Below are 26,649 nucleotides of genomic sequence, written 5' to 3'. Positions count from 1 at the left end.
ATATCAATAAACTGGAAAAACATATTTCTACATAAATATTTTAAAATGTTAATTTAAAGGGCAAACCAGAGATTTCTAGAAAAGAAGGGAGAGGAAAATCCTTTGAGAAAATCCTTTGGACTATGCTTTGCATAGTCAGGTTTACTGGCTTTGCAGCTTTAGAGAAGAGCATTTGCCAGCTCGTTTCACCTTTCAGAGAGGTTCCAGGCAGTAAGAGCACACAGCTTTTAGGCTGCAGAGTTAAGGACTCAGAAGTTTGTAAATACAGCTCTAAAGTTGTGTACCTTTGCCTCCACAGGAACATAGATACTGGCTTCAGTCACATAATTGCATAATAATTTTTTTCCGTTTAGGACTGCCACATATATGTAGGATATGACAAACAATAAATTGTTTCAACTTACATTCTTTGGACATTCCCACTTCAAAGCACTTCTGTAGTCTGCAGTACTGGCAGCGATTTCTGGTAACTTTATTGATAACACAGTTTTTATCTCTGTGACATGTGTAAACCATGTTCTTCTGGATACTCCTGCGGAAAAAGCCCTGGAATCAAGCAAAAAAGAAATCAAGTAAGCTTCTGAGCTTTCCATGAACCTTAGAGACAGGCCGAAATGTTGCTTTAAAACAACAAAACAAATTCAAAGTGATGGCTGGAGTATGGCGTCTTTAAAGACTCAGTCTTATTATAATTTAGTACTGTTTGTTGCAACATAAGACTCATCTCTTAAATAAAAACTAATTATCTAAGGCAACCTAAGGCCAAAATAAACAAAGTTAGAACTAGTAAGAGCATTCAGGAAATAAAGTCCTAGATTTTACAAAAAGCTCAACTAAAAATGGTTTGAGCTTATGAATGCAAGTAATGAGTTGGGTAAACAACAGCCTTCCTAATGGATCTGACTTGGAAGTCAGACACTCATCCAAAAACAAACAGACTCTCTCAGCCTGAAGGTGTCATCTATTTTTGTTACTGCAGAGATTCTCTAGTTTGAAGGGTGCACCTCAAAAGAGAAATAATTTGAAACCCAGGTCTCTTAACTGCTGAGACTCCTACAGCAATTAATGAGGCTTCTGCAGGTGGAAGAGTTCCAGTATCAGGTTATTAAGTTGTGAATTTGTAAAAGTTGCCAATTACAGCACTTTTTTTCTTACTCAGATACAGCTGTGAAAATAATCAAGTAATTACAATGATCTTGAACAGAAATTTAAAAACCTAGAGGTCTGGTTTGTGCTTAAGGAACACCATTTGACTGAACTCCGCCTTCAACAAATAAAAAAGAGAAAAATAGCCATAAATGGTAAGGTTAGGTGGCACAGAAAAGAGGCAAAATCCAAGTTCATTTCTTTATCTGCACTAAACCCCCAAGCTTTAGATAAAATCATGTAATAATGAAGAAAAAAAAAAAAAAAAGAGGATTACTTTAAGCATTTTAGAGCTCAACCCACAGATATTCAGAGAAAGTATTTCTACAACAGACATTTGGAAATTTGACAGCACTATTTAACCTTCTCACTCAGATTTTGAAAATCGTTTCAGCAAGCACCAGGGTCAAATTTCAGTCAACATCACAGCATTATGAAAGAATAGTTAGCAATTTAATATTTGTTGGAGGGCTTGAGAGGTTAAAACTCTTCAACCAGCCACATGTTTACACCCTACAGGGAAGCTGTAAGCTTGATGCCGCAGACGATAGCTCTGTGCCCACAGTGCATTTGTCTGAAGATGCAATCATGGAGAGCTATAAAATCGGCTCTCCTCGAAGCGCTCGCCGAGATACGGGAGCAGTTCAAAAGACAAAACTCCCATCGTTCGGAGCTGACTGAGAGACTTTCTGGCTATATGATCAGGGAGTGGTAGGGCAGGCAGTAAGGGCTGGTCATAAATTCCTTGCACAACCAGCGTGCTATAGATGCTAATGTTATGAAAATACCTCAGATTCACTCAGTACTGAAAAATGCCTCCTTAATCACGTAACCCTTGGCAAAAGTTTTATGCAGCTCTTGCAGAGGCAAGCCTCATCCCGAGGTTAGCTCCTCTGATATAGAAGATACTTAATACTACCGTCAAACAGGTAAATAAAACCCTCCATATCTTTTCCTTAAGCTACTGGACACAGAAGAATAATTTAAAGCTATTTGTTTTGATAATTTAAACCTTTCAAGTTATCAATAAAAACTGCTATTTTATATTCTACACTTGTAATCATTAACACTGCTTGCATTGTTGCAATGGCAAGTATGACAAGTATATGTACATTTGTTTACTTGCCAAAAAGAAAAGTTATGGAAATATTCACTCCTTTCTTGCTTTGATATTCGCCTGTGATGCCCAGCTCTGGGGTAATTGCGGATGTGGCTGCCAACAACAGTGAGGCATCTATGGCATCTATTTTGGTTTAATTCAACAGGCAGAAAATGTGAGCTGTGCTATTTCAAGGGGTAATTGCTGATGTGGCTAACAACAGTGAGGCATCTATGGCATCTATTTTGGTTTCGTTCAATAAGCAGAAAATGTGAACTGTGCTGTTTCAAGGGTCTCTCTACGGCTTATTTGGTCATCACTTTCTAGCTGGAAAGATGCAGGACAAGCCAAAACTGGTAACTTCTATGGCAGCCATGCCAGCCTAATCCAGTGCTGCTGCAGGTGATTTAACATTCACAGCCACCATTGGCATTATTCTCCTATCACCCGCCTGATACGGCAAGAAACTAAATAGCCCAAATGTACAAGTCACGCAACACTGGGAAAAGAATAAACAGTCCTCCAAATACATCTGTACTTCACCAAAATATAACCAGTCGCTAGTGGCACCTACTGATCAGTTGTTCTGATATATAGCTGCAGGGTGTGCATCCTTATAAGCCAGGGGTTAATTACAGCCCATCAGGAAGGAAAGCAGAGGAGGCTGCCTCAGTCCTTACCAGACAAAACTGACCACACAGTACAGCTGAAAAATGTGGTCCATCTGCAGGCAGCAAGTATAAAGCATTGATGAACTCATTACTAATAAAAAAGGCTTATGAAGAACAAATTTGGAAATAGCAGATCTCCAGGTCAAAAGGAAGAGTTTCCTCATCAGCCTAACCACCCTAGGCAATGTCCTCCACAGAGTGAAAGATATAGAGGAGGATACTAATCATGGAATCTTTGACTGCTGTTTGACAAATTACTTTTTAACACCCATATTTTATTTTCTTCTTGGATTTACTCATGGAACATAAATAAAAATGAACTTGTTTACACAAAATATTCAGGGGAACAAAAGGTGTAATGTGGTATTGGTCAAAGCTAAGGACATGGTTCTTAACAGTGTATTAGTGCCCACTCCCAAGTATTATTCTTCAGGTCGCCATTCCTTGTAAGATTTGTGACAAACTCATTTTAAAAGCTCAGCAATACATCATCAAAAGATTCGATTTTTAAATTTTCCTCTGGACAGGCACAAAGATTACAGTTATCTTTGCACACAAGCCCCAAACCAAGCCATCCTAAGAGGAGGGACAGGAGTTCATGCACTGGGGGTGAGTAGCATCATTTATGGGGGGCTCAGTTTCCCTACCTGCCTCCAGAAGCCTGGTCCTGTGCAGCCACAAGTTATGGATGGCACAGCAAGCAGGATCATTTCCTGAATTTGGGCTGAAAAAACAGAATGTCCTGTCTTTGCCTCTGCAGGGGTTTGGACCCCGACTGCAGCTCTGCAGCAAAAGAAAACTGTGCAGGACATGGAAAAGGCAGAGCAGGTGCTTGCTGCCCAGTTAAACAGAAAAGCACATTTAAACTCTTTCAAGGCTGGATTCCAAATAGCACAGGTATAATAACAGTGGCCGTTTCACTAAAAACACTGAAGTTAGAAGCAAGCCTAAGTTTTCCTCCAAGTGATTTCTGTCAAATGACTCTCATCTGATCTCACAACCCCAAGAGTTTCTTCAAAAACCAAGAAAATCCAAATGTGACCTGATGTTAAGAAGTTGTCAAAAACTTCAGAGACTGAAAACCACCACTGCTTATAAATTAATCAACTTCTACTGCCTATGGTCTCTTGGAAAACAATGTACTACCTACTATAATATAGTCACCTTTAAATTAATCTATTTGGCTGAATATTTACATGAGCCATTGTTTTTTGCAAATATTTTAGCATCCCGTCCAAATTAACACCCTGTGATAGGAGATGAGACACTCCAGTGCCAAAAACAATCACAAATGATTCTTTCTTTGTAATTTAAAAAGGCTTATGAATATAAAAAAAATGCAATTCTGTGAGACATAAAGCATTACTGTCATACATAATTGTTTTTGATAGCACCTACAAAGTACTTGAATTTAAAGTAGAGGAAGCTACTGAAGGCCTATCAGGAACAGTGATTTACTCCGATATTCCTTTTATCCACAACTTTTGAAAGGAACATGGATCTTGTGTTTTTATTTTGGAGAAAACAAAGCTTTGTGGGAATCACAGTTTTGAATTAATTCTGTTTTTCTGAGCTGCTTTTATCAGCATCCTTTACACAGAACATTTTGGACAAACATTTCAATTTTTAATCTCATTTTTTCTGTGTATCATGCCATGCTCCTCCCAGGCCCACCAATCTTGTTATCTTAATGGATGACAGATAGAGTATCACTCTGACCATGCCACATTAGGCATCCTCATTTACCGAGTGCAAGGAAAAAATGCTGAGTATAAATTATTCAGAAATCTATTGTATCAGCGTGTGTTCCCTGAGCATCCACCAGTGGCAGAGCAGACAGATTATTTTTCACTTTTAATTGTGTTGATATCTTATCTGCTGCATTGAAAGTAGAGAGTGATATGTGAAACCATATGTATCAAGCAACAAACAAACCTGGCTTCCTAGGTCTATTGCATAGAAGTAAATAATCTAGTCAATCCAACCTCAACACAATACCAAAGAAACCACCTCATCCCATTCACCACTTACTTTTGCAGCAGTTGCCTGTGAATGAGTTAAACTTTGAGAACTTAGTACAGAAGAAAGTGCCCACAGAGAGTATTAACTATTTCAGTAATATTTTGAATGTCATTATATCACTGGATATCTGAATACAAAAGACCTCATTAGAGAGGAGCCTTCAAGATAAGGTTAAATGTTCAAACTCAAGAAGTCTTATGGATTTGTTAGCATGAACTGCTACCCTCCCCTTCTATATTTGATAGGGAATCTGTACAACATCCTCTCCTTTACTGTCCAGTTGATTTTGGCAAGGCAGATGATTTAGAGCTCAAATTACGCACATGCATGAAGAGACAGATCATTTGATCACAACAATGTCTTAAAAAATATTTTGCCAGCACAGGGCTTGCCAAGTCTTATTTGTAGGCATAGTGGGCTTACAGGCTGAAAACTAGCACTCCAAGCTAGGGACAGGGTAATCAGCAGAGAAGGGCTATTGCAAGCTCAATCTGTTTGAACAGCGTGTTCGGCTCATCTGGTTCAGCTTTGATTACCCCCAAATACAGGCAGCCAGCTATGACTCCTGCAGATTTAGAGGCCATTCTTAGGTAAATTTGCAAAATAAGCTTCTGAGTGAAACATATTGCTTCTTTATCGTAAAAGAAACAAAGGAGTAGGAAAGACTTTTCCATGGTACAGTTTATCAGTCATTTATAAACTCTGACTGAGCTCTGAGAGGAAAGATAAGTCCCAGTAACAACTGAAAAGAAAATCCAGCCCACGACACACCTGAAACCTCTGCCCTTAGCTTTATTCTGAAATAGGGGCTGAGCAAGTATGTGCACTTTTTACAAAAGAAATGTTTGTGGTGCATGACCTCTTTTCAATCTCTCTATTTTAATCATTTGTTACCCTCCATCCTTGCTAACCCTGTAAACGCTTGCTAACCTTGCATTCAGAGAAGGTAAAATTCCCATTCCTGCTCTCTCTGGAGCATCAACAGACATTTAAGATATCTCTCAGTGATGCGATTTACACAAAAATGTTTTGTTCTATGACCAGGGAATTGCCCAGGTACCTGCATGAACTAAATGTAGTTTGCAGTATAACTGCAACTATATTGTAGTTCGCAGAGTTTTTAATAACTGGTGGCAGCAGTCACAGAAAAAAAAAAACAACCCTGACTCACCAAATCCTGGTAGGCCCGACAGCCAAGCTAGGGCAAGGATACACAATTTTTAGTTGTAAACCAGAAATACTTACTCTGGGAGGCCTTGGTAACATGCAAACCTGAAAGTGGAGTTGCATAGAAAGGCTTACAAAAGACCTACAAACCAGCATGTGCTGTTAGGTGATACCACACAGACAAAACACCACAAAATGGATACGTCCAGAATAGGAGACCCCGCAAGTAATGAAAGCTGCCAAAGCAGCTATCTAAAAGGAAGCTCAAATGAGCTTATTCCCAGTTGCACAGCACTTTTCCAGGATGTCTGCACTGTCTATCACATTTTGGAAGTCACGGCCTGGAGAATAAACAAATTAATCGTCTGACATTGTGGCTGGAAACCACTGCTGGCACAAAATGGAAGCAGCTACAACAATAAGTAAAGGAAGGCTTGCTGCCAGAAAGGAGGCAAATTGTGCTGATGATGTATGTCAGGGCAGGATAGGAAGATCTTTGCAAAAACAAATTTTAAGAGCTGGTAGAGAGCAACTAGAAATATCAGCCAGCCAGTGGTGTAGGAGCTCAGCACCAGCCTGCCCTGGGAAGGGCTCTGGCTTTGTCTGTCATTGCTGGTATTTCCAGCTCGCCATCCACACTTCTGCTTGTCTGGCCATTCATTCTGCAGATGAAGAGCAGCCCTAAGATTCTATGGCCAAAGAAACCTAAATTTGCTCTTGAAACCAGTGTTGCAGTGATTTTCCTTCTTGTTAATCGACAGAATTTGAAACGCAATAAAAATAAGCAGCTGTGATCTCACATCTTGCATATGTAAATACAGACCTGTGGATTCAAGAGCAACCCACTATGGGGAAAAAAGGTCTATTATCTTTTCATTGTTGTTACACAAATGGAAAAGTTTGAAATATCTCAGGGTTTTCACATTTCTTAAGAAGAGAAAAGGGCCCAAAGGACATGGATGAACAGACAAGGAACATGTCACTCCTCTCTAAGCTACCACAGTGGGGATACTCATCTGCAACTACAAAAAATTCACCAGCAATGACAGAGCAGGCCATGTTTGATAAATCCTAATAGTTTCTACAGTGAAAAAGATCATATGGGCTTCACAGGGCAAACCCAAAAAATTCCGGTAACCGAGCTTGAAGAAAATTGTTCATGGGGCTAGTAATGCCAATTAGCCATTAGCCCCTGTTGAGGCTGGGAAAAAACATGATTTTTTATTGTACCCCTTGCCAAAACATCTTCTGATTCCACAAACCTTGGTTTAATGTAAAAAACATTCTTTAAATCATCAAAACATTGACTACTTTTTTTTTTTTTTTTCCTGGGGAGTTTGAAACACTTCTGCTGGCCAGCTGGCAGTGAGGCAGCTACCAACAAAACAGGGGAGATGTGTTCCATCGTCTGCAAATCTGCAACAACCGGATTCTTCCAGCAAGGGTACCACAGCATCCCTAGGACTACGCACGTATTTTTCCACAATTTCGATTTTCACTGAACTCTTGACCTTTTTAGCAAACATGTCAAAGTCTCCAGACAGAACAGTCATCACCTTGAAACAATATGTGAGAGGAAAGAACGGCTGAGATTTTCTGCTTCTCCACTTCAGTGATTTAAATGGAGAGGAAGGCACTGGTATGCGCTTCCATCTGCTTTTTTCAAATTAAGAAAAAAAAAAAAAAAGGAGATGGAATGTATATAATTAAAAAGTTACAGTTAACTTCCTTTCAGTCATGTCTGTAGGATGATTTTTGGCCTGCTATGAAACTCCAGATGGGAAGAGTAATGAATATAATTTAATACAAATAACAGGAGATCAAAGAAGCGCTTTTCTGAGTTATTTCACACAGCTTAATGGAGAACTCAGGAATGAATTATTGCATTTTGCTGTTGTTTTATACTTTTGTTTATGCAAATCAATTCCCTTTAACCTAATTTGTGAAGGATCAGACCTATAACCCAATAAAACCATAAAATGTCACTAGGATGGTTGTACAACTGGCCAGCACTTATCCAAAAGGCTGTATGTTGCTAACTGCTCATCGTTTTTTTCCTCTCTTCCCCTCCAGTGCCTCAGGATTTATACCACCAATTAAGACAATAATGAGTGCCCCAGGTTGACCTCCCAGGAGCAAGAATTAATTAAGTGCAGTATTTCTTCGTAAAGAATGACACTTTTCCAAACCATTTATGTAGCTTCCCTCCTGCATGGAAGCAGAGTACCACAGAAGACTTTCCAAATTGCTATCCCTCAATTGTATGACTGATTTTGGTTTACGCTCATAATTCATGTCTTTGTTTTTATCTACTGGGTTTTCAGATGGCTGGAGTGGGAGGACCATGTTCCATGGACAATGTCATAATTTTACTGGGACGCACACCAGGTTAATTTTGGTTTTTTGGTGGTTGGTTTTTTTTTTTTTTTTTTTTTTTGGTTTTTTGTTTGTTTGTTTGGTTGGTTGGTTTTGGGTTTTTTGGGGGTTTTGTTTTTTTGTTGTTGTTGTTGGTGGCGGTTTTTTTTGGCTTTTTTTTTTTTTGGCACAGAGCTACAATATAAAGCCAATAAACAACAGCTACTCTAACAAAGTAGTGGACCTCCTCGTAAAAATAAACAAAAATTCTCCACCAAGCTATGCCCCTGCAGTGACATGCAGATTCCTGCAGCAAGCAGGACAAGGAAAAGACTCATGTTAGCTATGCAATTACCATGCTGCAATTACTTGTAGCAGTCTTTCAAATTAACCTCTCCATTTAGTTGCTTGGCAGAGATGGAAGCATGTGAAGAGGAAAGGGCAAGCTCAAACACAAACCTACATGGGAGAAAGAAGGTGTGTGTGTGCTCCAAGGAGATTCCCTGCACAGGCAGGCTTTGTGTCCTCCTCCTTTTCCCCTCCCAGCCTTCCCCACAAAGCCTTGTAGAGTTCCTGCACATATTTGGCAGCAGAGTTATTTATCAAAAGAGGCACAGGGACTTTATTTAATTGTCAGCCAGTACAAAAATCCCTGCATTTCTGCACCATCTGAAATTTATAGCGGCACTAGTTTCTTTCCTGCTATCAGCAACCGAATGTTTAGAGCTCAGCTGAAATAATAATGCAAACTATGCCACAAATATTTATATATGCCTGCAAGCTGGCTGAGGCACAATTCCCCTCACGCTAGCAGAGAGATCTGCAGTTTGCGTGCACAGCCAGCTGTTCCTTGCTCTCGCCCCAGCTGACATGGAGCCAATGCAGCAGCCCAGCCTGAGCCTGGCTGACTGGGTGGGTGCCTGTGTGTGCTGGCAAAGAGCTGGCTTTGGCCATGCCACAGCATGGCCCCTGCTTAGCTTCAACACCCAGCATGTTTCTATTCTCTTTTTCTGACTTGGGAGGAGTTTTAAAACATGCCTGATCCACAGCACAGAAGTTTGTGAGGAGGGATGAAGTGACGTATGAAAACAATGCAGAAAGCAACTTAAAAATACTCAGAAGAAATAACACGGACATAAACATGCCAAAATAAACCAGATGTCTTGAGCATTATGCTCCCTGGTACAGTTTTCAGGCATCTATCTGAATGACTCATCAATACACGTTCACTATCTCCTCATAATATTTTTTTTTGCTCTTAGTTTTGACAGTTGACATCTAAACAAATATGTTGTACCAGATCTCTTGAAATCTGGCAAGTAATATCTTGTACTTACTGCTTTAAGCTGCACTCTCATTCCCCTGTGCTCGGCAACAAAGAAACTCTGCTAATATAGAACTATCCACTAAAATCCTTTAAAGTCTAGAGTTTAGTGAAATTTGGATGCCTGGAGACTAGAAAACAGTTCAAGTAAACACCCAGAAATATGCAAGTCTGGCTCTCTAGTACTGGCAGTAGTCAAGGAAAATTACCTTTCCACACTGCAGCTGAAACTCATTATCAAAGGCGACAGCAGAGGGATGAGTTGGAGCTGGACCAGCTTGGAAAACCCACCATTTTTAAGAGTGAGATGGTGACAATGTCCCCCTGCCCAGTTTCCACACACAGTCAGAGCACCCACGGTCAAAAGGATCTGGACAACATGGGAAAGCAGGCCAAAAAAGTGGATGAAATGCAGTCTGTGCCAGTGCAAGAGATCAGCAGCTGCAGAAACAGAGCCAAAAGAATCAACTGACTAGGTCCTCCAAGCAATAAAAACTTTTAGGGAACGCTAATCAGAGAGATGCATCTTGTCGCAAACCCCACCACAAATCACACTGAGATGCTGAAAAAGCATTGCAGCTTTCAGGACAAATGCAGTGCTGTATCCACCTTGCCTGGTGGATCATTCAGCCAGCCAAGCTGTAGGGGAAGCAAGGAACAGTCTCAGACTGGGCAACTTTGAAGATGTGAAAACATGACCTTTCAGAGATGAGTGAATGAACTGGAGCTGATTAATCTAACACAGGAAAATCTTAGCAAGATATTTTCCTGTTTTCTCCCTCCCCTGCCAGACTTCAATCAATGGCCAGATTCAAGCACAGAGCTCATATAATCACAAGACGATCATTCTTTCAGTTTACGAAAATCACATGGACTTAGGGTAAGATGAAAGGTCTTTTTAGTTAGTTCATCCATTTAGTTCCTGGATGCTGTGCTTACATCTCTTCTGTTTACCTAACATTCCCTTTTCTTTCCTTTAAAAAAAATATGTAGTTTTTACTTTTGTTCCCGTACATGTAACAACCACTATGCATTAGTATCGACAGATGTGGACAGGGCAAGACCATTTGCAGCAGCATCTGAGAAATGCCTTGATCCCCTGATCCAAAAACTCATTAAAAGTTTGTGCTCATTCATTTAAAAAATGATAGGTTACAGTGCTCTCTCTCTTACATGCAATTCTTAAATATTGCTAAATCTGGAGCACTGCCACTTTTTTTGACCAGCAGAAAGCATGTAAAGATCACAGCGCACACTGAAGCGAGGACCTAATAATTTGCATATATATTTATGCAAATAATAATAAGGTGCACAGGGCTCCAAGCAAGGCAAGCACTCCAGAGACAGGGAAGACCTCTCTCCTGTTTGGAAGATTCATCTGGAGAGCAGCCAGCAAGGACACTCGCAGGAGGAGTGAACAGTAGCCCACTGGAGTGGTTACACCACAGCTATAAATCTCTGCTTTCCCTGTTAAGCGCCTGGGAGGAGGGAGAGGGAACTGGCCACAGCTGACAGTAATGGGTCCCATTAAATTGTCGCTTTTAAAGAGACTCTAAAACGAGAACAAACTTGCTTCATAAGCGTTTGATCAGTTTGCCTGACACCAGGCAATGGGAGACCCTGCTCATGTGCAGTGGCTGGGGGTGCTGGCTCTCTCCTCCAGCACTGGATTCTGAATAGCTGGAGAGAAATCACTGCATTTACAGCCAACCAAATCTACATTTTTGGCACTACTTGCAACTGTGTCTCACCTTATAATTTATGTATCCATCATCCTAGACAGGGAATCCAGAAACAATATACTTTTTCCCTCTAAAATATAAGTATTATGATCCAGTTTTTATTGCATAGTAACTTTTCCCACTGAAATATATTAAATGAGAAATTATAAGCATGGCCACATGAAATCATAAGGGAGTTTATATACAAAAATGTTTTTATACTTCTCAGCTGTCTCCTGAGTTGAGCTGTGGAAACTGTGGGGGCTCCTGCTTATTATCAAAAGGAAGGACAATTTATGAGTAGGGACTCTGAATATTTGGCAAACCAGCTGCAGCAGCACACCACTTAAACAGTTTCCATGCCAACATACCAAAAGTACCAATTACAGAACTAGGTGCATGACTTCTTTAACACTACAAGTTTTCATAACTGGAGTACTGAAATGTACAGTTGTCACACCTAGAGGTATCCCCTATATATAGGAAGTTTCACTGAAATAATAAGAATAAAAAGAAACGGGAAGAAGAACAGAACATATATGTAATTTACATGATTCTCAGGAGACAAGGTATCCATATTTCAAGACTACAGTACAATCAAAGAGTGAAAGATAGGCACACAGCTGTAATGTCAATTTTGCCATTTTCTGCTCTTTTGAATGGGTACTCAAAAGTGAAAGAATTTTTTTTTAGTAAGACATTTGTTTTGCTTTTCAGCGTGAAGAAAAAGAAGAATGTATATAATAAACAAATTGGATAAAGAATCTCTAAAGCTGACTTCATTGGAAATACTGAATCTTGGAAAATTACATCCAGTTGTCTTTTCTGCTACAGCGCAGACAAAGACCAGCTCCACAAATCTGAACAGCTCTGAGATCCATGGTGCAAATTCAATTGCACTCCATTTCCAGAAGAATCTAAAGCAAATACCCCTCTAGGAAATTTTCTCAAAGGAACTCCTCATTCGGGATTAGAAAGAACCTCTGTTTCCATTATCAGGTCAGTCAGTAAGTGCAGACAGCGATGGAAGGCGGCTTTCCACAGACTAAGTATTTCCGCAAACTGGGAAGCTGACCATTTACAAACTGGCTGATTTTATAGCCAGAAATTATAGATATGTGTATCTTCCAAATAAATTCCAAAGTTGTAGCACCAAAGAGCACCTAATAAGTAAGAGTGAACAGAATTAGATAATGAATAATTCCATTTTCTACCATTATGAAATCCCTTCATTTTGGATTTACCTCTCTAAGATGTGCCAATCAGAAAGTCTTTAAGTACTTGCTGAGAAAAATTCAAACTACAATTGGAAAAGATGCCTAAAGCAAGAATAGCAACCATCTCATCAGCACCAAAATCATGCTCAGCCAGAACTACTCTTGGCAAATTATTCTAATCTTTTTTCCAACGGGAAAAATAGTGCACTTTCTTATGGGGTGCAGCAAGCTATCCTAAATCTAAATTCAACAAATCAATTGTGTATCCTTCTCTGTCAACTTCTCATTAACCAGACTTTTATTTCAAAGTTCCAGTTCAAAGTTCCAGAGTTAGAAAATGAAAGCTAGTTTATTGTAATTTTATTACACATTTGTAAGTGTGTAAATATGGCATAGTAAAAAACAACAACAAAAAAAAAAAAAAAAAAAAAAAAACAAAAACAAAAAAAAAAGGCTAGTACTGTTATCAGAACATCTCAGAGTACTCAATTTCCGAGGTGTTTGCTCTCATGTCCCTCTTTTCTTATTTGCTGGATTACATCTGCAAACAGCACTTTTAAAGATCATATTATAAAATCTTGTGTTAAATATAGTGGAAAGCTGCATTTTTTCCAACACTTGTACAATTTGCAGAGTGTGCACAGAACAGCCTGTACTCCACAACTATAATTAAAGGCCACATGTGGTCCTTACACTAATGGAGAGGTATGAAATAGATTGATAAGATGAGAACAAAATAAAAGGTTTTACCCGCTTTCTAGTGAAGAAAATTGAATAAGTAAAACCCATCAGAACCTAGTGACAGGAAAATAAAAACACACTCCACATTCCCTGCATGCAAGCCAGGGGACATCTCAGCAGGCAAGTGTGCCAGCCTGAACTGCAGCCCACCTACTTCTGGCTTCTCTAGTTGGTATCTCATGGCATGATTTGCATAGATAGCACTTTTACACGTGGATATAATTTACTTAATTCTGCTGAAGGTTTTGTAAACCACACACACATTACTGATCGGGTGTGAGCCCGAGCTCTCTCAGCCATTTGCTAATAAGCCACAACGGCAATGGGCAGGTGAAAGCTGGATAGAAGTAAGACTAAACAATTTCAGTTTATTAATAATAGCAACAACAAAAAAACTGTAATTCTTATGGACTAGTTAGTTGCCAAAGGCCCTGAAAGGATATGCAAGGTCAGCAGGCATGAAGGCTACGTTTATATTAGGAAATGCACTTGTGAACAGTCACAGGCACTGTGGCTTGCTGGCATACAGTGGGAAAGTCCACTTCTACCTTAGATAACTCCTACTGGCCTCTGAAACAGGACCGTTGTACCCAAACTGTCCACAGGAGATGCCTGCCTGCAGAAGGAACACCACTTGCTACCAGAAACCTTCCAGGTACACAGCATGGCAAAGCTGTGCCCCAAAACGTGGCTGGTCACCAACACACCATAGTTCAAGAGTCAGACATTGCTGTTCTTTTTTGAGAAAGCTTTCACTGATGGTATCAGGAATTTTATGAGAGTAGAGAGAGCAAAATTTAAGCTAAACAATAATACATCGCTATTTGACAGTTCATGGAAAATGAGAGAGTACTTTCCAGTTCTGTTTCCACAGGACATTAGCCCTTATGCTCACAAATAAGAGGAGCAGCAGGGTTATCACAGTTAGAAAGTTAATTTGGGATTATCTCTGTGCTTTTATAGCACCAGTATGGTTTCTAGAAAAAATTACAGTAATTAGTAAAAAACAACTATTCTCACAGCTTAAGATGAACCCCTGGTCTATGACAAGGCAGGGTAAGAGGAAAATTAGCTGTGGAGGTAGGTGCTGTACCCTCATGGAGACATTGCAGCTCTCTGTCCATCTCAGCTCCAGAAGCCCAGTGCAGAGGAGCAGCTGAGCTATAACCCATGAGCTGGGTTATATATAAAAAATTTTGTTCCTGATCTCACCTATTTTATCATGTTTGCTTGCTCTCAGAGTGCTTCCAACTAATATATGCTTCCTCATCTTAAAATTTTTAAACAAATTCAGAATCTGTCAAAAATTTTATCTTACAAACAAACAAACAAAAAATAATTAAGAACTTATTGAACTAGATACCACTTTTTTCACAGGGCACCTTCCTGGGTTTGTTATTTGAAAAGCTAAAATTTCAAGGATGGCATTAAAACAATCAGGTCTCCTCTGATAGCACAAAATGAATAAAATTTCCAGGTTTTCAGTACTACATTTAAAGCAGTTGCAACTCATTTTCTGTCTTTCTGTAAATCACTGGCTTGGAATGTTGCTGTGCTGCAAATTACTTACAGTTGAAGAACAGATTATATTAATAGTATGCAGAAATGTATTTTGAAATACATTTTTCACCTTCTAAAAAGTATTGTTGATTTAACTGAAACTAGGAGCAATTTTCTGTGATTTGAGGAATTTTTCACAGCTGTGCATGGATGACAGCACGCATCTCTACTGCTGGCACTGTCACTAATACAGCCTAAATGGAGATGAATACAGCTTGATCATTCAAGCTGATCTATATTTTTCTTTGAACCAACAGAAGCTTTTCCCACTGCATTGCTGCAAACAATGTTACTTCTTTCCCTGATACAAATCATACCCTGAACATATTTTCAAGTTTACATTTCTTACTTTCGGTTTCAGTTGAAGGTGATTAAAACATGCTGAGAAAACAAAGCCAAACAAATACATGGAATGTTAGTTAGCTAGCTTTATGAAGTGTGCTTTTATTTTTTATTGCTAAATAGCTGAGAAAATTCTATGTCTGTATCTTTAATTCCCCGTAAAGGGGCATAAATATAGACTTAAACATAATTATATTATAGCTAGAAGCTAACATGTGCAAGAGTGGTATTATCAAAAAGAACTGCTGCTTAAGATCTCTCCACAATCCCAGAACTGCCTAAGAAAATGCAAATCTGTTCTCACATGATGTAAGAGACATTATTAAAAGGAAAAGGCATGTGTCCCAAAGGACACTGTTCCATAAAGGGAACTTTTTTATAACAATTCATAAAATATTTTAGGTCTCTCAGCAACATTTCTCATGGACCAAAGCATAATACCATAGAATCATGATATCATTTAGGGTGGAAATAACATTCTTGCCATCAAATTTCAAACAAACAAAATGAAAGCCAGTTCCTCTTTCTCTCTCTGTGTAGCATTTTGTAAACCAGTTGTTGTACCAGTGCTATCAGGGATTCATGGCCTGCAACAGGGAAACCCCAAGCCCCTCAGCATCCAGAGGGATGTAATCATAGGAAACATCATATCAGAGAACATTAACACAGTTGTGCTTGGACACCTAACACAAAGGCTCATGGGGACAGGCTGCTCTAGAAGGTGACCCAGAGCAGATCTGGTTTAGGTGCTTTGAATCAGCAACCAGAGAAGCTTCTCTCTCCTTTAACAGACTGCAGAAAGCCCCACCTTCAAAGTTAGGCAAGTCATTTTGGGCCTCAAATTGGGTGGTGGGACTGCCTCATGCTGCATCTGTAAGTGATTAAGTTAAAACTGTAACAAAATGTCAGCTTTTCTCTTAAGATTAACATCCTAAGCTCAACAATAAATTTGAATGAAGTAAAAACTGTTTAATTTTTTTTTTTTTCCTGTGTGTATCTTATCTTTTCTGGGGAGTCAGTCCTACAAAATTACAGATTTAAATGTCAAGGTTTATATCAATGCCTATCTTTTCATACAGCTTCAAGTCTTCGCCACAATAAAAATATACATTTGAGTCAGGAATATGTCAAACAAATAGATATATTTTCACAGCTGAAGACCCTTGAAAATGTATTAAATGTGGCTACCCTTTTAATTTAATGATCCCGCATTAGATGTGATTCTATATGAAGACTCTGATGGAAGGAAAGCTATCCTTATTTTATGATAAAAGCCAACTTGGGATCACTCAGTATTGAAGCAGATTTATCTACATTTTTGTCTGTTAGCATCAATAACAGGCAGAGAGGCATCTTCATCATTCAGACAAAACTGCTGGACCGTAAACCTACCCTCTTATATGCTGCACTGTCTTCTCCCATGAAAGTGCTCTAGGCAACTTTGCTGCCTACCGAATTCAAGCCAGTAATCCGGGCAGGACTGTCAGCAGAGGAATGCCGTCTTTTAAATGCCCAGAACAAGAGACAAGGCTTTCAGAGACAGCTGAAGCTGCCAAAACACCAGCTTCTCCTCCTCATCCACACAATGATGGCATTGTGTAGGGAATCCAGACCACTACTCTCAGTTCCCCCTTTCTGCAAACCCAGCTACAATGACTCAAGTCAGGACCAAAGAGCTGAGCGTTTGGTGACAGTCGGCCCTATAACCACATGCACCAGCTGGATAAATCCAAATTGCTCATTTTCGGTGGAATTTGTTTGCGTGCTATCTAGCAACACCCAGAGACTAGGGGGGAAAAAGAGAAAGATCTCAGAAGTCTGTAACTGAGGTCATGAAACAACACAGGTAGATTCCAAAACCCACCTCTGAAATGCCGTGCAGTTTGCAAAATGGGAAAGTTGTAAATTATCTGAATATTGTCAGTGTACTGTTCTACACATAAAAAGATGGACTGTCTATGGAATTTTTCTTACAAAATACAAGTACCTGTGAAGATCAGTTTGACTTTGAAACTCTTAATACATACAGTAAGCCAATGACCAGCTATGAGGCACATATGCTTTTGTGTTTTGTGTAACACCCAAAAATAAACACAGAAGGACATATTTGGGTTTTTTTAAAATCACTTTGAAATTCTCACTGTGGTTCACAAGTGCCTTTTATGAAATACTCCATCCTCTAAAAACCTTAAATGATTAGTTTATCAACACAATCCACAGAACAGTCTTCCTACTACAGCACAGTACTGAAAACTCCAGTAATGAATAAGAGAGCAAGGTCACTAAAGTATTTGGCAAAGGGGATTAGGACGTTGTTTCTAGGTATCTGAAAAAATAAAAATCAAGAATGACAGTGAGTGGGAAAAGAGGAAGGGAGGACAGGAGAAGGCACCAATCTCACGTGAGAAAACCACAGCAATGAAGGCAGCTGAAGCCAGACTCTCAGATTCTGGAGGAAAAATTACAACAGATAGGGTAAAATAGAATACAGCAGATTAGAAATTATGTAATCATATAAAAGGATGTCTGAAAAAACTGACATTATATTTGGTGATGACACAAAGAGAGGATGGAAAGTTCTGTCTTCATGAACTCTGGGTCCAAGGTAGCAGTGAGGTGAGCAAGATGACACACCAGGGAAAGATGGCAGGGAAAAAGTCAGAGATAGAGATACTTTGGAAATCATCCATGGGTTGGTGGCACCTGAGGGAAGATAAAGTTTACAGGGCAGCGTGTCCCAAATTGAACATCACAAGGTCATAGTCACCATCCACAGCTCTCCAAGGGCTCCTGGCTAGAAGGGCCTTAATTAAAAATACACCTGTTATAAGCAGAATAAAGCCATGACATCCCCCACTGGTCTACCATAAAAAGAAGTCAGTAAACAATGCTTTTTTAAATAGAAAACCAAAGAACTGAACCTTAGAGAAGGGTATAAGGAAGTGGATAAAGAGCCATTTAAGGAGATATTGAAAAATCAGCAAGGAAAGGGTCCTGAAAGCCAGGAAAAAGAAAGCCTGATGAATCAAAGGCAGACATCAGTCCCAAACCTGGAGGACAGAAAACTGTTCCTTGCATTAGATGATGATTAATAACGATTACTGTGGCCCAGCTTCACTGGAACTCGAAGAAGAAAGGCAAAAGAGAAGGAAACAGAGAGAAAACTAGAAGAAAACTGGTGGAAAGCCAGCACAGAGAAACAAAAGATCAGGGTCCTAATTAGGTAAATATGATGTGAGAAGAGTTTTCCATTTGTGTTTCCCTTGGGAAACAAGACTGCCAGGAGTTCAAAGTGAAAGGTAAATGAAGTCAGAAGGGAAAAAAAAGATAAGACTTGAGAAAAGGACTTCGGAACTGAGGAAGGTGCAAATGCAGGAGGAAAAGATGAGTGAATTTAAGATTTAACATCACAGAATAGAGATTGCAAATTCGATGAAGAAAGAAGAAGGGAAAATAGAAGTGAAAAAGGAGAAAATTGCAACAGGGCCAGATGAAAAGGGAAATAAAGGGATTGGCTGATATTTTAGTCTAGCTTCTTATGGAATGAGATTGCCTCTCCCCATCCCAACAGCTTCTGAATATGCTGGTCAGCTTCAGTGACAAATGCTGAAGAAAACAGAGCTCTTTGAAATTGCATGGAAATGTGTCTTCAAGGTAAAGTGGTAATGAATTTGAGTTTTCCTAACTACACAAAAGGCTGTAACACAAATTCTTTCTTATTATTATTGCTCCCTTGATTTACCAGAGAATCAGCATGAAGCTGCAGCTCCATACCAAGCAGAAGCAGAAGCCAAGTGAAACACAAGCACTCTAATAAACTTAGGTTATTCAGCTGAAAGGCAGAGATCCACAGGAGAGGAGGCTTCCTCAAGCAGCAGTGCTCAGTTCTCAGTGCTTATTGAAACTTGAAAAGCAACTGGCTAATTTTTGTATGAAGAAGGCTGGAAGGAAAAGAGATGCATGAAGAACTGATATTGAGAAAAAAGGGTGAAAATAGACTTGAGAAAAGGCAGAAGCCTGTATGGGTACAAATCAGAAGTTCAAGGTGGTCGTTTTCTTGAGGTACAGGACCAACAGCTGATGGCAGTATGAAAGCAATTATAAAGATGAAGGAAAAGAAAAATACACCAAACAGCAAAAAATGGACTAAGGAGAAAAGGGTAACATTCTTCAGAGAAAGAACAGAAACTTGCAACACAGGTTTCTGAGGTGGCCTCTGGTGTTGCAGTCTGCTGTCTTTTCTCTGCTGACATCCAACTCACCACTTCTGTTGACCTGAAAGCTCAGGGAACTTCCAACAGCAAATGCAGCACCTGACTGCCCACCAAAGAGATCTGTGGTTGATCATGTTCTTCCATTTTCTAGCATTTGCTAAGCAATTTGATCCAATCCATGGAAGAGATTCCATAAAACCTTAGTCCAACCTGTTGCAGAGCTAGCATCAACAAACCCAAATATTACCAGTCTCAAGCAGCCAAGTTACTACTTAGAATCTTGTTTTTTCTTATAGACTGACAGGTTTTGTGTGTAACTAATTCTTTTTTCTTCTTATTTTAACATCAGCTATTGTTACATGTTGAATTACCCCATCTTGCAAATTAGCACATAAGTGAAGATAATATTTTTGCTCTTGTTGAGTAATGGCTAACACATTTACAAGATGGATTTCCTCATGTATTTTGTCAAGTTGAGATCTTGCTTTAATTATTTATGACTATGCTTTGCAGTAGGCCAGTGAAAGTCCTACAGTGTATTTTTGCATATTTTTCAAAAGGAATTAACTCTTAAGGACACGTGACCTTTCTGCCATGGTCTGCAATTATGTCTGTGCTTAGAGGCAATGTGGGTGAGCAAGTTACACTACCAGCTTTTTCATGTTAACATCTGAGTGTGATGAAATTTCCTACTTAAGGAAATCAGCTACAGCATATTCTTTACATAGTTCTTAACAGTTAAACTTTGATAGTTCTGTGGTATCTAAAAGAAAAAAAAATACAGATAGGGCATCCAAGAAAAACCTCAATACCAGAAAGAGGTTCTAAAACTGAGGTAAGATAAAGAAGTTACTTTCACTAATTCAGTCTCTACAGTTATAAAATAGGGGGAAGCCAGATTTCAATCTTTTAGTTTTTTTGTCTAATGACACAAACACAGGACTATGATATTTTATGTAAGAACAAAAGGCTACTAGCATGGAAGAAGTTGAAGTTTCAAAGGATAAAGTAAAAATAGCTAACTATCTGAAAAATATATAATTTCACAAAAATAAACCAGCAAAATGCCTTTTGTTAATTTATTCTAGGAACTTTGTGTAGATGGCTATAGCACCTGTCACATTTTCAGCATGCATTAGTACTGTACTAAAAACTACACATCTATTTTAAGCTAAAGGATGAAAATCATAGGTCTTATCTTTAACTGTTAAGGAAGATCATTGCACTAGGCTATGCTAACAAGTTTATCTGTGAGAGCATCTGCCCTATGATATCATTCTTTACCATTTTTCACTTTACCTTCTTCCTTGCATGCATGGAAGTGCACACTGTGCGCACACCGCAAATTATTGCCACGCAAACATGGTGTAGCTGAGATTGCTTCTCTGCTGGGTGTCTTCAGACATTCTCTACTTTTGAATGGTGTGTTTTATTACTGCATCCTATGGACAATCATCAATTCATGCTCTGACAATCACAGCACTGGAAGGCAGCCGGCAGATGTGCCAGCAATGAAGTCTGACAGATTAAATTTTGCAAATATAAACCTGCTAATCCTGAAATTCCCAAACTGATTTGAGATTAGTTACATAGCTCGAGACTATAACAAAAATTTCCAGATGATCAGATCCTGGTCCCAAATTCCACCTCCTGGGTACAGAGAGGTGGAAGTACTCAGAAAAAGGGCAAGAGCAGCCAAGGGCCATGTGAGATCTCAGGGAATATCTGACCTACAGATGTACAATGAAGAGTCTTAAAAAGTTTTCCGCTTATTCTTTGATTATGTCTACATCTATGACCACATTCTCATGCAAGTCAGTACTTAAGGAAGTCCCTGAAAGACATATTTGGCAGAAGTTATGAAGGGAATTAATTCCAAGAATGATAGTAATTTACTTGTCTTCAGTCATGAATCAGAATTAATTCACGCCAGAAAGTTACAGCTGTCTTTTGAAGACAATCAAGTCACATCAAATTGCATTGCTTTATCCGTCTCCTAAGATGAAATGCAGCCCTATAAAAGGAAAGGGAGATGATGGCACTCACCTTACATCCCTCACAAGCACTGACACCATAGTGATATCCAGATGACTTGTCTTGACAAACAAAACAGGGCTTGTAAACACGAGGGGGTGGAAGTGGTGAAGGAGGGCTCGGAACAAGTTCCTCAGAACTGGTGCTCTGAGTTTCAACTGCTACAAAAGAAAAAAAAAAAAAAGGTTGAATGATTCATCATAACTTTGACTAAATCATATGTATAACCATATTGTAAGTATCAAACTGGCCCATACCTTTTTTCCATAATAAACATCAATTTGTCTTTCCTAGTAAAATTTAAAGGGAGTTAAGCAAGGCAAATAATGGCAGGACTACATCCTACAGCCTCAAAACTATATTTTAAAGTACCCAATAATTTAGATGTAGGGCATGAATCTTACCAGGCCCCCAAAAAAGACAACTTTGGCCTCATGTTCTGGTTTTAGCCTATTGAATTGTGTAGCATCCACGTGGGCAGGTTGGATGTCAGCCTTTAAAGGGAAACTGTGATAGGTACCAAATCTTCAGAGAGTTTTTTGATCTCTTGCCTTTTTCTACGAAAGGTAACACCTCCAGTATGCAATTCTAACCTAGCAGGATAGCAGAATATATCAGGATATATGTAAAGAGTGTGAGACCTGAAGTGAAAATTACCTAAACAAGTTGTCCTTTTTTTTTTTTTTTTTTTTTTTTTAAAGTCTGCAAAACTAGCAAAATCCAGCAACACTTCCTTAACTACCTTAGGACCTATAACATCAGGAAACCTTGTTGAGAAAAAGCTACTTATATATTATGACCCCCACATCCCTTTATTGCCTTAATATTTCTAGATGGTCATTTGTTTTGAGCCTGTTGAAAAGCCAGTAACCTCTTTCAGGGAAAGGACGCGAAAGCTCTACAGTGCAAGATAAGACATGTGAACTACATCTTTCCAAAACATCTGCATTAGTTTTCTGTGATATGCTGTCATCATTCCTCACGTTTATTGTGGATGTGCAATACATTTTCATGTCTCACCTAGTCATCTGCTGCTTCTCAGATAAATCCCTCTAACTTTTCAACAGACATACAGGAATGACAGGATCTGTGAACTCAGATCTGTCCAGAAATATTAGGCACTATCAGCAGAGCTATATCTCCAGAGTACTAACAGCAGGCCCTAAAGAATATTACTCAATGGAAAAATCTTAGACAAGATTTACTGTACATGATATTTTTCAGATTGCAATGATGATACATCTGTATTAAATTCATGATTCATTGTCAACCCATGTGTTGCTGAATTCACAGTGGGCATCACAGCACATAAGGCAACCTCTGATTACTCGTGAGAGAAGGGCCCCTTTCTGCCATTTTTCCTTGGGTTAAGCTAGTATCAACTTCAAGGACAGACGCTTCTTGAGAAGAAAATAAATGCTAGAGTAAAATATTAAAGGCTCTGACCTAAGCAAAGAAATACCTTTACAATTTATTTATGCACCTAACAGTAAAGAGGCTATGATAAAACAGAAAACTAAAATAAGTAAAATAATACAGCTCCATAAATTGTGACATTAAGACAATGTCCAGAACTATACTCATTTTTTCCAGTATTAAATAAACTGGACTTGCCAAACATCTACATGTTCTTACTGCACCAAGAAAATGAAGCTTTTTCTTAATGAAAACTCATATAAGAATGATAATTTCTTTTCAACAGTAATTTTTGGTATTTAAAAGAGATAGAGAGTGCACTGTTATTGATCTCTGCACAGCCACCCTGCTTGAATCAATAATCTATTAGTACTTCTAAATTAAAGTTAGATTCATCAAATGCCCTTGAGAAGCCCCAAACATTCCTTGCCTTATTTCATGCTTGTACATGAATTATGGTGGCTTCCAATGAGTCTAAGGAATGATAAAATTCTAGCTTTAAAACTCCAATACCAGCAGACAATGTGTTTTGTATTAGGTCATTCAACTCTCCCGGTCCACCTAAAAGGCAGTTTTCAGGCTCCCCACGAGAAAACAAGGTTGTGTCATCCAATAAAACAACTGTGCTCCTGCAATCCTTCTGTGATTTCAGTTTGGGGAAAGCAGTCTTTCAGGAATAATACTGATACACTTCTGTTTATTCATCAATTCATCCTAAACAAGCACCAGCATCCAATAGTGCTCCAACCACAAACAGTATTGTACACCAGAGAGGTCTGTCAAGCACTGTGGAAACAACAGGAGCTTGTGATACCCAGAGGAGATTATGCAAACAACTCAGTTGATAAATACACAACAGAATAAGCAAGTGAAGTGTTGAAGGTACTGATAGAGAATATTTTTCAGGACAATTTTAAATAAGGAAGGGGCCAGTGGAAATCAGAAGATGCTCCCTAAAACACTCATATACATGTGCCACTAAAAGGACTTAATATACTAAAAAATAAACTTGCATTAGCTGAACAACTGTCTAGAGAGTTTGGTTTTTTGGTTGGTTTTTTTTTGGTTGGTAGGTTTGGGGGGTTTTATTTGGGTTTTTTGGGGGGTGGTTGTAGGTGGGTTTTTTAATATATAATAAAACCTCGTTTGGGCATATTCTTTTGATCTTTTGATCACAGGCAAGGTGTGCAGTTTTCTGGAGAAGGCTTGAACCCAGGTTCAAGCCGTGCTTGAACTTACTTCAGTTTCTGACTTACTATTCTTCCTTGGATTTAGCTTTTGTAACTCTTTATTTGAAAAAGTATGCAGTGCCTGTGCTCAGCAGGTATAAAGTGTTATTTTTGCAACATGTTGACAGTTAATGGATGCATGACAGCAGAAGCTGATTTCTTCTATGCATGTCTTCACAAGCAACAAGGAAAAAAAGAAAGGATGGGGGGTAGGACAGTTGACTTTTCCAGAAGCATTTTTAAGGCAGTCCTACAATTTTAGGAAGAATTCGAGAGGGGGGGAAAGAGAATTTAAAAAAAAAAAAAAAAAAGCAACTTCTTTCCATGCCCTGCTTTCTTGTCCTGTGGGATGTGACACTTCAGGATCCCTACTCACCTGAGACAACAGAGCCTCGGTGCTGTCACCCAACACCTGAATGCAGCTTAAGCACACAGGGACTCTCAAACAATCGGTCACTTCACAATTCCTAAGATGTCTGAAATTTTTCTAAAGGTTAGATAAAGTAGCAGATAAGATCTTTAAAAGCACAGCGTGCTTTCTGAGAGCTAATTTACTGCCAGCTAAACTGTGTTGACAGATGGAGAAGGTATTTTATTTTGAGACCAACTAGAAGCAGGCAGGCACTGCAAAACGCTTCATGTTCTCCTAGAAGCTTAGATTATTAAGCTTGCATGTTAATGCACACTTTGGACAGTTGAGTTTTAAAAGAATAAGAAGTTGTAAAGCAAATGGCATTTCCTGGATAGCCTCAAGGGAATTTTGAATACTGAGCTCAGGGTCCCTGGTGGGAAGCAGCAATTTCAGCTAATTAGGGTGAATAGCAAAGTGTTGCATTTGGTCAAAACATTCTGTTAACCCTCATTTTTGTTGGCACCAACAAGAGTCTGGATTTTTTGCCTTTTCTTTTCTTTCCTTTTTTTTTTTTTTTTTTTTTTTTTTTTTTTTGTGAATTCACTGCAGGAGTGCAAGGCACTCAGCTCACATACATTAGGCAGAAAGTCAAAGGAAACGCCAAAGTTCAACTAAAGTACAAGTAATTAGAACCAGATTCTCTGCTGCTTGTATGTGTGCATTTGATTGTAGAAGTTATTTATAAGCCTCCAAACATTTGAAAAAATAACTATATACTGTAGATCATTTAATTTTTATGTCTCGTCTGGAAAAAAAAGTCTGCTTTTAATCATCTTCCAGGAAAGAGCCAGGAACTGGGAAAGTGGGTCTCAATTGTTTCAATACAAATTTCTCTCTTTCATGTGCCACATAAAACTATACTATAAAATTAAATCCAAAATATCATTGACTTCGCCTCCCCTCCCCAAACTTTTTTTTAATAAAAGGCTTCTTTGAATTTGTCATGCTTAAATAGTTTGCATTGTTATGAGGGTTTGGGTTTTTTTAAACTCTTGTTTGGAAGACAGACAAGGGGAGAAGGAAAAAAAAAAAAAAAAAAAAAAAAAAAAAAGAGTGAGAGAGAAAGAAAACATTATCGTGGAGACTTGCCAGCCTTGACTTAGTAACCTGGCCATGACCCTCCAGCGAGTGTGTGTTTGACCCGGTCACACATGACTCTAGCTGCGTACTGTTGCTGGGTTATAAGTCCCAGATATTTTTACCATATATACAACAGGTGGGGATCACAGACAACAGAAAGAGGAAAACAAAATCTCCCCTTGTGGGAAGACTCCCATTTTCTCCCTTGCAAATAAAAAAAAGCACAAAGCAAAGAAGTTGTGCTACTTCGTCAGTACTGGCACTTGCTGTGCTGGATCATTGTTTTTCCCGGGAGGTGCACGCACCGAGGTGGAGTGGGCTGAGGGTAGGAGGACCGAGGAAAAAGCTCAGGGGAAGCCATGTGCAAAAATTAATCAACACAGAACAAATTACCACAGTTAAAAATCTTTCCTCTTAGAGCTGGGTACGTATCAAAGTTCAGGAAGGAATGCTTTTTATTACAAGTGAACATAACATACCTGTACTAAAACCTACAAAAACTTCTGACTGCGATATTATTACCAGGATTTTCAGAAGTACCTAAGAAAGTTTGTTTTCCACATTTGAGAGTTTCTTTCTTATTTATGTCTTGGTAACTGCACACATCTGCCTTAAAGCCATGGTGGTAAAAATGTTTGTTATGTTTTAATTCTTGGTTACAATTTTTCCAGCATTAATTTTAATCAAGTCATGCATCTCTACCAGACTGTCCTTAAAAAAGGGCTGGTATTCTGGATGAAAGCCAAAGGAACCCTCTAAAGTCTACTGGTTTGCATTTAGTCTGAAAAGGAGCATTCTACTTTCAACAGGGACATAAGAAGATGAAACTCCATGACCGTGGGGTTTTTTTTTTTTGATGGTGCCCAATCAAAAATGAACTTCTTCTGTTATTTTAAAAG

General features: G+C 38.9%; 1 protein-coding gene across 2 annotated transcripts in view; it reads right to left on the bottom strand.

Annotated features, from left to right (window-relative positions):
* The window catches only part of RARB (retinoic acid receptor beta), a 313,192-nt gene that overhangs the window by 44,971 nt on the left and 241,572 nt on the right, over positions 1–26,649 (bottom strand). For both annotated transcript variants that reach the window (XM_066319996.1, XM_066320005.1), the window contains 2 exons: positions 21,626–21,774; positions 405–546 (listed from right to left, as the gene is read on the bottom strand). In XM_066319996.1, the coding sequence (XP_066176093.1) occupies positions 405–546; positions 21,626–21,774 (291 nt within the window). The remainder of the gene's footprint in view (positions 1–404; positions 547–21,625; positions 21,775–26,649) is intronic.

Source organism: Sylvia atricapilla, chromosome 1, assembly GCF_009819655.1.
Source record: "Sylvia atricapilla isolate bSylAtr1 chromosome 1, bSylAtr1.pri, whole genome shotgun sequence".
Lineage (NCBI taxonomy): Eukaryota > Metazoa > Chordata > Aves > Passeriformes > Sylviidae > Sylvia > Sylvia atricapilla.
This window is presented reverse-complemented; position numbering and strand designations above follow the sequence as displayed.